General features: G+C 59.5%; 1 protein-coding gene across 11 annotated transcripts in view; it reads left to right on the top strand.

Annotated features, from left to right (window-relative positions):
- The window catches only part of Rimbp2 (RIMS binding protein 2), a 117,354-nt gene that overhangs the window by 58,613 nt on the left and 45,466 nt on the right, over positions 1–13,275 (top strand). For 8 of the 11 annotated variants that reach the window (XM_019204565.1, XM_010604283.1, XM_010604279.1 and 5 more), the window contains exons 2-4: positions 1,236–1,321; positions 3,649–3,767; positions 11,817–11,921. In XM_019204565.1, the coding sequence (XP_019060110.1) occupies positions 11,820–11,921 (102 nt within the window). In that variant the 5' untranslated portion in view covers positions 1,236–1,321; positions 3,649–3,767; positions 11,817–11,819. Of the gene's footprint in view, positions 1–1,235; positions 1,322–3,648; positions 3,768–11,629; positions 11,746–11,816; positions 11,922–13,275 lie in introns of those variants that run through there. The other 3 variants (XM_010604281.2, XM_033762479.1, XM_010604282.3) reach the window with 2 other exon arrangements.

Here is a 13,275-nt window from a genome sequence, read left to right as displayed (position 1 = left end):
CTGGTGTCCATTGGGTGAGGTCAGCTGTGCCCACTCCTCCCATGGCTTGGATGGCTGGATTCAGCAGGCTTCATTCCAGCCTGTGCAGGAAGCCTGGCTTGTGATGTGTCCACACCTGGTGAGCCCTAGACCCTCTTATTCAGCGTAACTCTAAACCTAGGGATCTAAGGCTGGGGCTGGCTGTGGGTATTACGTAAGATTCCCCCTGGAGGGGAAGCTGCTAAATCCCGAGAGAGGAAGGAGACATGGGACTGGCCGCTGACTGCAGTCGCCCAGAGACTGGTCCTGAGACTGGGTGGGTACACGGTGGTGGTACTGTCTGGGATGAATAGGCCCCAGAAGCCCCCTCCGGGCTGTGGCTGTCATAGGATTCAGTCACGGCCTGGCTTGTGGCTGTGGTCAGTGTCCCCAAGGCAAGTCCCAGGCGGGGTCTGCCTGTGCCCTTGTGGGACCAGGATGGGAGGGGCCCACCCTGCCAGACCCACGCGTGGCACTGCTGTCCAGGGTGCTGCTGACCCGCTTTGTGGATACCCGGGGTCTTTGCTGGTGTTTCCCAGCAGTGCAGGGCTGGGCTGGAGCCTGGCCGCTGCCCTGGTGAACAGCTCTGTCCCGCAGTGACAGAGGCAGGGTCTTCCACTGCCACCTCTTCCTGGGAGCGGAGGGCTGGGCGGCTGGCACATCCTCGCCCTCCCCAGGCTGCCTGCTTGAGGCAGCTTTGCCAGGTGGGGGTGCACATGTTGAGAGTGGGGCGTTGCTTGGTTCTGAGGGCGGCGCTGCCTGCATCTCCATGGCCCCTGCTGGCAGGTGGCAGGTGGCTCTGCTGTGCCCGTTCGTCCTGGATGGGTCGTGGGGCTGCTCCAGGTGGACACAGTGTCTCCCTTTGCTTGGCTGTGGTGTGGATCAATCTCCTGCTCTGCATTTAGATGCTGAGCTTCTTGGCAGGGTTGATTCCATCTGGTTAAAAAGCGACCTGGAACCAAGGAGGCAGAATAAGAATATAGTAATGGGTGAGGACTTCTGTGACTCTGGGACATGGGGGGACAGCTCCTTCCTCCGGCTCCCAGGGCTCGAGTGAAATATTTTGTTTCCCTCCCATAGCTCTGGTCACCCCGACACCCGCCCGAGTCCCCTGGTTGGGGTGCACAGGCCTAGCTTCCCAGTCAGAGCCCCTGCCCCAGGCTGCCCGTCCTGTGGAATCAGAGCGGATCTCACAGTTGCCCTTTCTTTTGCCCCAGGGCAATGAACTGAAGATGCCACTGCCCGGAGAGAGTGTGGCCTGAGGCTGAGGTGCAGGCCTCCCTGTGGCTCCGCGCATGACCAGGTACCCACACCACCTGGGAGGGAGGAGGAAGAGTTGCTGCCGGTGTGGACCTTGGCCCTGGCCATGTAGGACCAGGAACGTCTGTTATTATAATGTAGGCTGGCCTTGAACTCACCATTAAACCCGGCTGACTTGAAACTGGTGGTGATCCTCCTGCCTCAGCTTCCTGAGTTCTGGAATTATGGGCATGTGACAGGACACCTGGCTTTTTAAAAATTATATCTACCCATCCATCACCTATCCACCTGTGTGCACTTGCACCTCTCTGTGTATCTGCCATCTGTCCATACCTGTCTGTGTGTTTATCTACCTTTCAGTGCTGAGTGTTGAATCCAAGGCCTTTGCACTGAGCTATGTCCCTGGCCCTTTTTTGTTCTATTTGCTAAGTTGCCCAGGTGGGATTCAAACTTGTGACCCTGCATATACCAGGGGCCGCTGGTTTTCAGGGCCCAGATGAAGAGCATGTGCTATGATCCAGCTCTGGATTTTGGGTGCGCAGAGCCACGGTCTGTGTCCCTGAAGCCTGCTCTGGAGGGATCAGTCTGGGGCCTGCTTGGCCCTGGCCAGTGTTGGGTCTCCCGCCAGTCACCGGAGCTGCCGTCCGAGGCTGGGTCACACTGGAGCCACTCTGCAGGAAGCCCCCGGCCTGACCCACCGAGGATTCCACCTCCCTGGTGGCCAGAAGCCCAAGTATGTTGGGGTGTGGCCCGCCATGAAGCTGGCCTGTGAACAGGAGCGCGTTCACCTCACCTGCCTCTTCCTCAGTGAGGAGTTTATGTCCATAAGGGCTGCACCTAGGGGTGAGTGGGCATTTGAGGCTAAGTACCAGGTGGGCACCTAAATATCAGCACCAATTCTGCCTTCCACCAGAAAGAAAAGAAAAGAAACCAGCACACACTGCTCTGGGAAGCTGAGACAGGAAGATAAAAATTTCCATCCTGATCAGGGCAACTTGGTGATTTAGCGATTTAAAATAAAAGTAAAAAAGGGCTGAGAGTGTAACTCAGGGTGAAAGCTGGGTTATATCCCCAGCTGGAAGGGTTAGGGGGGAGAGAGGAGAGGGGAGGCTCATGCTTGCTGGCAGCCCACAGCTGTCCGGGATCAGGGCAGGGCTGCCAGCCCCGCCCTCCAGGCCAGGACTGGGGCCCATCTGGAAGGAGGCAGGTCCTTCCTTGGCCCCTCTTCCACAGGAGCGCATCCCGCCTGGCCCAGAGAATGCCCTGCACTGAGTGGCCAGTGTGTGGGGCCCCTGCCGGCTGGGAGGGGCAGTGAGATACCTGGGCCCCAAGCTGCTGGTACACATCCTGCAGAGGCAGAGGCTTCCCTGACCCCCCACTCTTGCTGGCCCTGCATCCCAGGTGCTGGGCATGGGGCTCCTGAGGCCCAGACTGAGTACACCCTGGGCACAGGGTGGCTGAGGGAGATGGGAGAGTCTATGGGGGCCCAAGAACCCCAGGGCACAGCCACTGTGCCTGGCCCTCAGGCAGTGACACGAGGGGTCCAGGGAGAGGAACTCCTTACACTGACACTGCAGTGACTCAGCCAAACACAAAGGGTGCAAGTGGGTAGTAAGGGGCTCTTTACCCCACATTCTGGGAGGCTTGCTTATGACAAGGGACACTTGGATCTGAGTGGAGGAGGTGGGCAGGACAGGGCTGGCTATAGCTACATGTGCAAAGGCCCTGGGGTGGGAGTGGGTATGGCCTGTCTGGGTCCACCTGGCAGTCAGATGGGGAGCAGATGGGGCCAGGCCCTGTGGAGACTTGGGGAGCATGGAGGAGTTTGGGTGTTTTTCTGGTCTCTCTGGGGATCACTGGAGGATCCCACCTTTCCTTCTGCAGCTCTGGGCTCCACTAGTTCAATGGCTTTGTGGTCAGATGGGATCTTCCTTCATGATGACAAATGGCACGAGAGCTCCTGCTTCTGTCCCCGACTTTCCAAGTCCAGTGGGCAAGACAGTCCTTTCCCCTGCTTTGCTACCAGGCTGTAGGATGTGACTGGGTCACATGACCTCCCCAACCAGTCCCTATATCCAAAGGATAAGATTGCATGGATTGGCCAGGTATGAACCAATCATGGTAGTTGTGGCAGAAGAGAATGGGATAAAAAGGAAGCCATGTGTTGATCGGCCAGGCTGGGTCACCTGTGGCCATGCCCTGCATGTGTGGTCCCCCATGAAGTCCATGATACAGAATGAGGAGGGGAAGGCTCTCCATCAGCACTCTTGCTCCTGCAGAAGAAACAACAGGTGCCAGCTGGGCACGGTGCCCACCCCAGTGCCTAGGCAGGTGGTGACAACCTCTGTTCCCCTCTGCTTCTGCTCCCAGGTAAAGGCAGAGTATGCCCAGCCCAGCCGCATGTGCACTGTGACCGGACAGCTCGATCTGGCGTGAAGGAGAAGCGCCAGCCCCGTGCCAAGCTGGAGAACCTGGAACAGGTCCTGAAGGTAGGCTGGCTCCCTGCGCTTGTGACAGGACCGCTGTGGCGTCCAGCAGGAGGAGAGGCTGTGGATTCCAGAGCAGAAACTAGCCAGGGCCATTCTGCAGGCTTCATCAGCCCTCGGGGCTGCTTTTCCCCTTTTGACAGAGTATAAAAAGCAATAAATAACAAAATTCACGTTTCTGGAAGCAAATCCCACAGAGCCAGTTATACATTTCCTTTCCTGTGGGTGTTAAACACAGCTGAATGGAGGGGGCTGGCAGCGTCCAGAACAGAAATTGAGCCAACTCCTGTTAAAGCCCAGGTTGGTGTTGGTGTTGGTTTTCCAAACCTCGTGAATTTTAAGCTGCTCCTCGGGTGCTTGGTGACCTTGGTTATAAAGAGAAAGGCACGGTCAGGAATTGCTTGACCAGATGCAGGCAAGTGGGTGTTCCTCCCAGACTCTGAATGAGTCTTTCTCATTTAATGGGGGATTGAGTCGCTGTGGACATGGGAGAGATAAGCTGAGTTGATCTTCGGCGTATCACCTTTTTTTGAGTGTTAAAAAATTTATTGGATTCTTGTGGGAAATTAAAAAACATAGTAGAGTAACCACTTCCAGGCTGCTCCAGAGCTCGTGTGTGGCTCTGGTCACTAGTGTTCGGGTAGCTGCTGGGACCCTGAGCTCTTGAACAGTGCATGATGAACTTCGGGTCTGGCACTGACCTTCCTGCCCATCCTGCTGCCACGTGTGTCCAGGGCCAGCCCAGCCCATGCACCCTGGTGTGCAGACTCGGGATCCGGGGGTGTCCAGCCCTGTTGTCACAGATGCTGCCAAGAGCCCCTCCTGCCCCAAGCATGCAGGGCTTCAGGCAGTGCCCACGTGAAGGGAGATGGGTGGCAGGAGCAGAGGCTGGGCAGCACACGAGGGACGGTCCAGACCTGAGGTGACCATGGCTTCCTCCAGGAGGGATCAAGGGTGAGAGGCTCTGGTCAGGGTTCCTCGGGAGGTGATGGGATGCTGATTTGGGGTGTGTGGGTGGAAGGTGGGGCTGGGAGCCTGGTATCGGTTGGGGTAGCTGGGGCCAGGGCGGTGATGGCTTCTGCCAGTGGCGGTGACTGTGGCGTCACCAGGAAAGCAGCACCACTCACTCACAGGATGTGGTTGGGGTGACAGTGACTGCCTGGGGTTGAAGTGTGGCGTTAGCACACAGCACCCGTTTGTTCAAATGCCCGGTGGCCACAGATGTCAGAACAGTGTGACTCCACACCTGCCACCCTGCGCTGAGTCCTGGCGTCAGGTGCATCTGGAAGCCTGTGCTATGCTAATGCTGCGAGATGGTGGCCCTGGCCCAGCGTCTGAGCCGATCATCAGTCCTGTGGGCCGGCTACTCAGTGGCTTCTGTTTTCAGGAGGCACTGACAGGCCACACACACCTTCGTCTGGATGGTGCGCCTGTGTCCCAGGGCCCCGGCTTGCTGGATGAAGACTCATGCATCCACTGGGGTGCCGAGCAGGACAGCCCAGTCTGCTTCCCTGAGGGAGCCGCTGAGGCCCTGGTGGTCCATGGGTGGGGCAGTAAGCAGCGAGGTCTGGCAGGGCCGAGGCCAGGGTGAGCCAGGTTCCCAGGGACCCGGCAGTGGGGAACAGCAGGAGGGACTCTGAGAGAGGGACGGTGTGGCCAGGGTATCGCAGGTGGGAGCGGGCAGGTCTGGAGCATGGGGTGCCTGGTAGGGATGATTGTGGGGGCCCCACCCAGGGCCACGAGCTGGGCTGATTTGGGAACTGGCCCTTTGCAGCGGTGACCGGTTAGGTGTGCTCGTCCTAGAGCAGTGACCTGTCCAGAGACTGGGTCCTCAGGGCGGGCAGGCTCACAGGGGTGCCAACAATGCAACTGAGATGGGGAGAGGAGGCGGCAGGTGCAGGAGCCGTGGTCACAGGCCGGAGGGCGGTGAGGACGCTGCTTCCTCCAAGCCTTGGTGGGGACGTGTGTGCTGACCGGGAGGGCTCAGAATGGCAGGGTCTTGACCCTGCCCCTACGCAGACGGCCTGCAGGGAGCCACCGCTCGGGGCTGGGACCTCTGCCCCTCCGAGACACTCCTGCCCAGGTTCGTTGTGTGGCCCTGTGTGCAGGGGAATTGTGGGCCACGTGGGGTTCCTGGGGAGGGACTTGGGCTGCCTTTCCCACGCTTCTGCCCCGGGCCCACCCTGGCTGTGCAGCTTCCTGCAGGGAGCCTAGGAGCAGGAACGGGAGCAGCTTCCCAGGCCTCCGCCCCTCATCTGTCCTGCTGTCTGTCCTCGCCTCATGGTGCTCATCTTCCCTCTGCTGTGAGCCTCACGCAGCACGTGGGCTGCTCAGCTTCATCTGTGCCTTGTCTGTTGTCTCCTCTGTGCGCCCAGTGAGAGCGACACACACTCTTCTCTTGGATTTATGCAGGTGGGAGGAGCAGGGGAGCTGTGGTGCTGCTGGAGGGGCCTGGTGTCTGTAGATGCAGCCTGAAAGAAAATACAGTGGGCCCTCAAGTTGCGACCAGCCTGACTTACGAACAACTTGGGTCATGACTGGAATGTCAGCTTTAACTTACACCTGGAGTCTTGAGTTACGACCCAAATGCTGGTCCCTTGTGCTTGCAGATGGTCTCAGATACAGAGTTTTAGGAGGAGCTTGGCAGCATCCTCTTCTGTGTGGGGCTCACTGAGCATTCCTGGGCCAGCATCTCTCAGGACACTGAGATCGACCTGTGTACAGGGAGAGACTCTGAAGGCTGTGCAGAGGGGTCTGATCCTTCACTGGCCAACCTGAGTTACAACCAGCCCTCGGGAACAGACTGAGTTTGCAAGTCCACTGTACCTCGGACAGGGATTGAAGACTTGGATAGGGAGGGGCTTGCAGCAGCCGATCTGACCTCTGCATAGAAGATTGACACTTAATATATAGGTCGAGATCTGTGGGGCAACCACTGACAGACCCACGAAAATACACCGGGAGCGCTGGGGGTGCATGAAAACGCCACGCTGAAACTAAGAAGAAACGGGAGGGGAAGGGGACAGGGGACGCAGGAGGGAAGGAAGACAGAAACATCAGAGCGGCTGCCTCATGGGCCCTCCTCGGGCTTGGGCAGGACTGCGATCACTGCGTACCCGCTGTGGGCCTGCGTCTCACCTGCTCCCGCACCAGGCGTGACACACAGGAGGAAACTGAGGCGCAGAGCCGCAGGCGTGACTGGCACGCAGGCTGACCCCAGGCACAGGACAGCGAGTGTGTAGGTGACAGGCAGTGTCCTGTGCACCGGGTGGCTGGGGGAGGCCTAGGAGGAGGGCAGCCGGGAGTAGGGGCACCTGGCCTGTGGAAGGGGCGGTTTGCAGACTAAATTCAAACACTTGTGCAAAAATGCCTTGCAGCTCCAAGAATTTGAGTGACTCTTCTCTGACCCAATGTGACGCGTGCCTGGGACAGGAAGTTGCCGCCCAAAATAGCTCTCACTCCACCCCCACTCGCGGCTCAGTTGGTGGGTGTCTTTCGGGACGGGTGGTGCGAGCAGGGAGCCAAGCACAGAGCAGGGGGCTGTCACGCGGGCCAAGCGGGTCTCCCAGGTGCGGCCGCTGAGCGGCGCCCTTGAGTCAGCGGAGGAGGCCGGACTCTCCCGTGGCTGGGCGGGACCCAGCTGTGATCCGGAGGAGGCGGGCTCAGCCCTTCCACAGCAACTAGCTCAGCTCTGGGCAGCCGCCCCTTGACATTTGCAGGCTGCTCACGCTGGTGTTCGCGTCGGCATGCGGCTATAAATACCGCTGCTTTAAAAATAAGCCAGCGCAGCCGTGGCGCATGCTCCCTGGTGTCCTGAGCTGGAGGGCTCTCCAAGGGGGCTGGGGGTGAGAGTCTGCCTGGGGTGGAACGGGGCCTTCAGCATCACCCCGAGGTCCTGGGGACACAAGCAGGTGGCTCCTGCTGGCCTCTTGTGTGGCGCCCAACTCGCGAGTGGCAGAAGGGAGGCGGGGTCACCACAGGCCCTGAAAAGGGTGGCTCTTCCCACAGCTCAGTGGCCCAACGTCTCCGCAACGGGGGCTGTCCCTCCTGGTTCAAATTCCACCTTGGCTGTGTGCGCCGTGCAGCCTGGACCGGTGCACCGCCTCGCGGGGCCCCTGGGGGTGAATATCTCACTGAGTCAGGGCGCCATGATCACGCGGCTTCCCTCTGTGCAGTACTTAGCTCAGCACTTCCAGGCTCAGGACACCTAGTCTTAGGGAGGCAGTGAGTGCTGGTCTGGGTGGGGTGGGGCCACCGAGTTGGCCCTGCTAACAGAGCAGGAAGGGCTCCAACGTCCACACCTGTGGGCAGCAGGCATGGTAAACACAGCGGGATCCTGGCCACTGGACTGGGCACCATCCTATACTCTGCTCCTCCGCCCTGGCTGTCTGGCCTGGTGTCCCCTAGGGCCTTTCAGTGTCTGGCGTGGACTTGTGGCCTTGACCTTCGCCTGTGGCCCATGGGCCAGGAGCTCCAGGCAGTGGGTCTGATGCAGGCTCTGTCTCCTGTCCCTTGGAGGAGTGGCTGCAGCTGTTCTGCCATCTGAGCCGTGCGCACTGGCTCAGTGACCCAGCTCCCTGTGCACCTGCCCCGGGCCTCACCCTGCTCCGTGGGGAACAGGTCCCCTCCCCTGGGAAGCTCCTGGGGCTCTTGGGGATTTGTTCCCTGAAACAGGGAGTAGAAAACTTCCTGATTTCTAGTTGTTTCTGTCTTAACACCAAAAAATCATGAAATCCATCCCCAGTACAAATAAATAAATAAATAAATAAACAAACAAACAAACCCACGCAAACAACAAAAAAACCTCATGAGCTTCTGGATGCGACACAAAACTTTCCAGGATGAAGATTTTTGAAGGCTGTAAACAGGGTCGGAGACGCTGCAGTTAGGGTCATCTTGGATGAAAGTGACATATACCTGCATGAAGCCATTTTAAGGAAATGATTCCTTGGTTTGTTTATGTTACAGTTCTGGGGATTGAACCTAGGGCCTTTGCACCAAGCAATGTGCCTAATGCTTTATTTTTATTTTTAGACAGGTCTCTCTAGCTAAGATGCTAAGTCACCCAGGCTGGGCTTAGGCCTCAATTCTCCTGGCTCTGTCTCTGGTCTCCAGAGGTCAGGCCTGTTCCCAGCTCGGTTGCCTGCTGGATTCTACTTGGCCAGCATCTGGCTCCCAAGGGCTGGGAGGGAGCAGGCGTGGCTGGACCCAGGCTGCTCTGGCCCCATCTTGAGGCAGGAGATCGGGTTCCGTGGTGCAGGCTGGCACTGACCGTGGGTCAGCACTGTGTCTCGGGATGCTCGGGCAGGATCCCACAGTGAGTGGGGGCCTGGGTCTCCCCCGAGCCATGGTGGCCATGTGCCCTGTGGTTGGGATAGGCAGGGTGGATGTGCACTTATGGGCAGCTCACCCAAGTGGCAGCTGGGTCTGGCAGAAGCCCAGAGGTTGGGAGGCTCAGGTGTAGTGCAGGTGCCTGCAGATCTGGACGTGGAGTGGGCGGGTTAGGGACAGCCACCAGCCGTGAGAATGGGGCCGCAGGACGAGGGCCCCATCCACTGAGAGCACAGAGAAGCCTTGGGTTCCCTGAGGAGAAAAGCAAGACTTCCTGTGTGAGCTTCCTGCAGGTCGTGGGGAAGCGGGTGTGGGGATGGAGGGGAGAGGGCACGGGGTGCTGGCTGTGCACATGGTCGGGACCCCAGGGACTAGAGGAGAGCAGGGTCCCTGCAGCAAGAGTGGGGCCAGGGTGGGAGCTGGGGGGCTGGTGCCACTGCACCATGGGGTCCTGTAGGCAGAGGTGACGTTGCCTGGCGCCAGTAGGGCCCCAGGACAGCTGCGCAGAGGAGCGGAGGACCCAGTGGCACCTCGGGTTCCCATGAGGAGGGCTGGGTTCGGCAGGAAAGGGAAGCTGAGGACGCCTCCTGCCCACCAGGCCCCAGCTGGGCTCCTGGACACCTGCTCCAGGCCTCTGTGCCCATGCCCCCCCACCCCCAGGGAGCCCCGCATCTGCCCTCAGCACCCTGGGTGACCTGTGGCAGTTTACAGCTCCTGTGTTCCTGGTACAGCCTTCTGTGGAGCGGCCCCTGCTTTTCCTGCTCAATTCTTTCCAGCCCTGAGTGAAGGCACCGGCCGCACGCAGGGACGTGGGACAGTGGGCCTGTCCCCAGAGCTGTGGCGAAGTCTGGCCTCACCCCCACCCCTCCTGCATTTAGTGAGAACTTTGTGCTCAAAGACAGGTTCTGCCCGGGGGGCAGCAGTGTGCAGGGCCCAGCTCATTTCTCACTCCAGGGATGCAGTCCAGGTGTCGGGCCTGGCTGCACTCAGGCTGTGTGGTCCTGAGCTAGTGGCTCCACCTCTCTGAGCCCAAGTCCTGTTATGAAGCAGCCCTCCCTATTAGCGAGCTGGTGCCTGGCCCAGGTGTGGTCTGTGTTTGGTCAAGTTTTACTGCCATCATGTCACTGTCCTGTGGTCACTTTGCTGGTCAGCAGGCCAGAGTCCCCTGAGAGGTGGCTCAGCCCCCTTGCCCTGAGGATACCCAGTGCCACAGGCTGCTGGTTTACAGGGGAGATGGTGGTGGGCAGAGGGACCCGAGGCCGTCAGAAAGAACCCCGAGGAGCTGCCAGCCCTGCTGGTGACCACGCAGACTCCACTGACAGGGTCCTGAGAACTGTGCTGTCCAGATGCCAAGGGCAGTGCCTTCCATCCGTTCTGCTCAGACAGAGCCTGGCATAACTGATGGGGTTGGCTATGTTTTGTGGGTTCAGCTCATGTTTTAGGGAGTTCTGTTTTCCCAGCATCTGGGGTTTTTGTGAGTTTCCATAGCAGCAGCAGAACCCCCACTTGTCTTCTGCCAAGCAGTGGGGTTATAGCTCCAGGGCTCTCTGGAGATGGCAGAGGTGACACGGGCCCTGCACATCTGGCCTGGGCGGATGTTTGGAAGCAAAGCCACAGAGTGAACTGCGAGCTCCTGGCAACAGGGGCTCCACTTCCACACTGACACAGCTCATCTGGGAGACACTTGGGGGAGGGGTGCCGGCGCTGCCGGGAGGCCTGGGACAGTGACAGGAGCAGCGGTGCCCCCTGTGCTCGCCCTGCCCACGTCCTCTGGGACAGGGGCCTCCCTGCCTCTGCCCACTCAGCGATAGCCTTGGCGGCATCTGCCTTGTAACTTAGGCTACTCTGCTGTAAGGCTCCAAAGCACGTTCAGTAAGAATAGCGAGAGCCAGAAGGTAATGGAACTGTGGAGTAGCAGGTGCACAGGGTGAATCCACGCCAGGCCACACCAGGCTGAGGGCCCCTTCGCCATAACAGCCATCCATGGTTGTGACCCAAGGGTGGGGCTGGGAGAGAGGTGGATGGGAGGCCAGGTCCACCCAACCCAGGTGCTGGAGTGGGGCACCTCCTGTTTTTGAAGGAATGGATTTGTGGGTAAATGATCCAATTTTAAAAGGTTGGCCTCAAAGTTACCTCTCACATATGTTAATCTAAAAATTAAGAGGGAAATGGACATTGGATTTGAATCACCCTGCACGGGTGACTTTCCACGTGTGTCTGGAGAAGCTTCCCATGGAAATTCCAGCATGAACATCCCCTCCTATCACGGTGTCCTGGCCTCAAGCTGTCTCCAGCTCGTGCTGGTCCTGATGTGTCTTGTGTGGCAGGGTGGGAGGAGGTTGGCTGCACAGGTGGTTGAGGAGAGGACAGGGTGGGCAGCCCAGCCGTGCACAGGGAGGTGAGGCCTTCCCTCTCATTTGCAAACACCCAGGGGCAAACTGGGGAGCCGGAGAGTTTCCAACTGGCAAAGGAGGCAGCTCTGTCTTTGCCGGGATCTGAGCTGTGCTCACGCTCTGTGCTGAAGATATAAAAAGCAGAGCAGGGGCGGCAGCCGGCTGGGCCCTGGGTTCCCTGTCCCTCGCTTCGGAGGAAAAGCCCGGGAGCTGAGAGGAGGCGGCTTCCCCATGCAGAGCGGCTCCTGGGTGCAGTGGTGGGTGATGGGGTGGTCGGCGTGGGGCGGAGGGTGCCTGGCTCGCGTGCTCAGGATCCCCTGTCCCCCAGCACATGCGCGAGGCTGCGGAGCGGAGGCAGCAGTTGGAGCTGGAGCATGAGCAGGCCCTGGCCATTCTCAATGCCAAGCAGCAGGAGATCGAGCTCCTACAGAAGGTGAGCTGGGTCCTGGTGGGCTGGGAATGCTTGGGCTGCCATGGGGTGCTCCTCGCTCAGGGCTCAGGTCCCTCCTCCCCTCCCCTCCGCTCATGTGGGTGGCTTCTGGCCTTTCCTGCCCTCTGTGCTCTGGTGTGGCTGGACAGAGGGCACTCTGACCATGGCTGGCAGGGCCAGGGAAGCCAATCACCTCAAATGACCCCAAAAGGGCACAGAGAGGCTGCCACCCCCTGGGAATGTACCCTCCGGGAGATCAAGGTCTAAGGGAAAGGCTGGGCTTTGCAGTGAGGGTGGGTGAGACTGGATTTTGTGCACCTGTCCTGGGCATGGCCGGGTCTCCCGCGGCCCCTCAGAGGCCTCTGTGCCATCTCTGCTGTTGCAGACCATGTTTGTGTTGTTGGGAAAATAAGGCTGTACGACAGTGTTTACAGCAAGAGAGAAAGACAGGAAGATAGAAGAGGAAAGGAGACAGGGAAGGAGGAAAAAGCAGGTCAGGGCAGCTGAGTGGCCGTGAGGTCCCTGAGTGCAGGACAGAGGCCCAGGCAGGCCCTTCCATGGGCCTGCAGTCATCAGCCGGTCCGGCTGACTGCCCATAGTGGGAGGGGCCGTGGTCAGGGTAGGCAGGCTGTCGCCAACAGCCAAGCATGCTTGCTGGCTTCCCTGCCCAGTGTCCCACCATCTCCACGGGCAGCTGGCCCTATAGCCAGCCTGTGCCCATCGGAGGCAGAGGGACTAGAGCACTGGCCGGGCCCTACTTCCCTTGGCCAGAGCTGGGCCCTGGTTCTGGCGGCAGCTGTGTGCCCATTGGCCTGTGCCAGACAGGATGTGGCAGGTGGCTCCCACCCTCTGTGGGTCCTGCCCACCATGGCCTCTCCAGACTCTGGCTTTCCAGCAAGGATGAGCCATTGGTGGCCCGCCCTGTGGTGAGGGACACTGCTCCCCAGGGCTTATGAGAGCTGGTCACGGAGGACGGGCGTGTGACCTGCCCGTCCCGCTGGCCCCAGGTGAGGGTGGGGTCCATCAGACTGGGTCCACACAGGCACTGTCTGACGCATGCAGGACTCCTGCCCTGAGAAGCTATATCCTCCATGTTATCTGGAAGGAGCTGTGGGCTGGGTGTCACCTCATCACCCAGGGCCATGGGCTGCAATGTCCCAGTCCTCTGAGACAGATAAGAAGCTGTGGAATTCAGATAATCTCCCACAAGATGCAGGATATTGTTTGTCAGCAGACGGCTCCCTGGAGGCTGGGTAGAGGAGGAACTGTGCCGGGCAGCCTTGGCTCCTATGTGTCCACGAGGGGTGCTTCCTCCCAGGGACCGGGAGAGGGAGAAGGACAGGGTGAAGAGCAGGGA

The sequence above is a fragment of the Fukomys damarensis genome, unplaced genomic scaffold, assembly GCF_012274545.1.
Source record: "Fukomys damarensis isolate Sample0158 unplaced genomic scaffold, DMR_v1.0_HiC HiC_scaffold_12, whole genome shotgun sequence".
NCBI classification, from domain to species: Eukaryota; Metazoa; Chordata; class Mammalia; order Rodentia; family Bathyergidae; genus Fukomys; species Fukomys damarensis.
The sequence above is the reverse complement of the archived record's forward strand: the minus strand, read 5'-3'. Positions and strand labels throughout refer to the sequence as shown.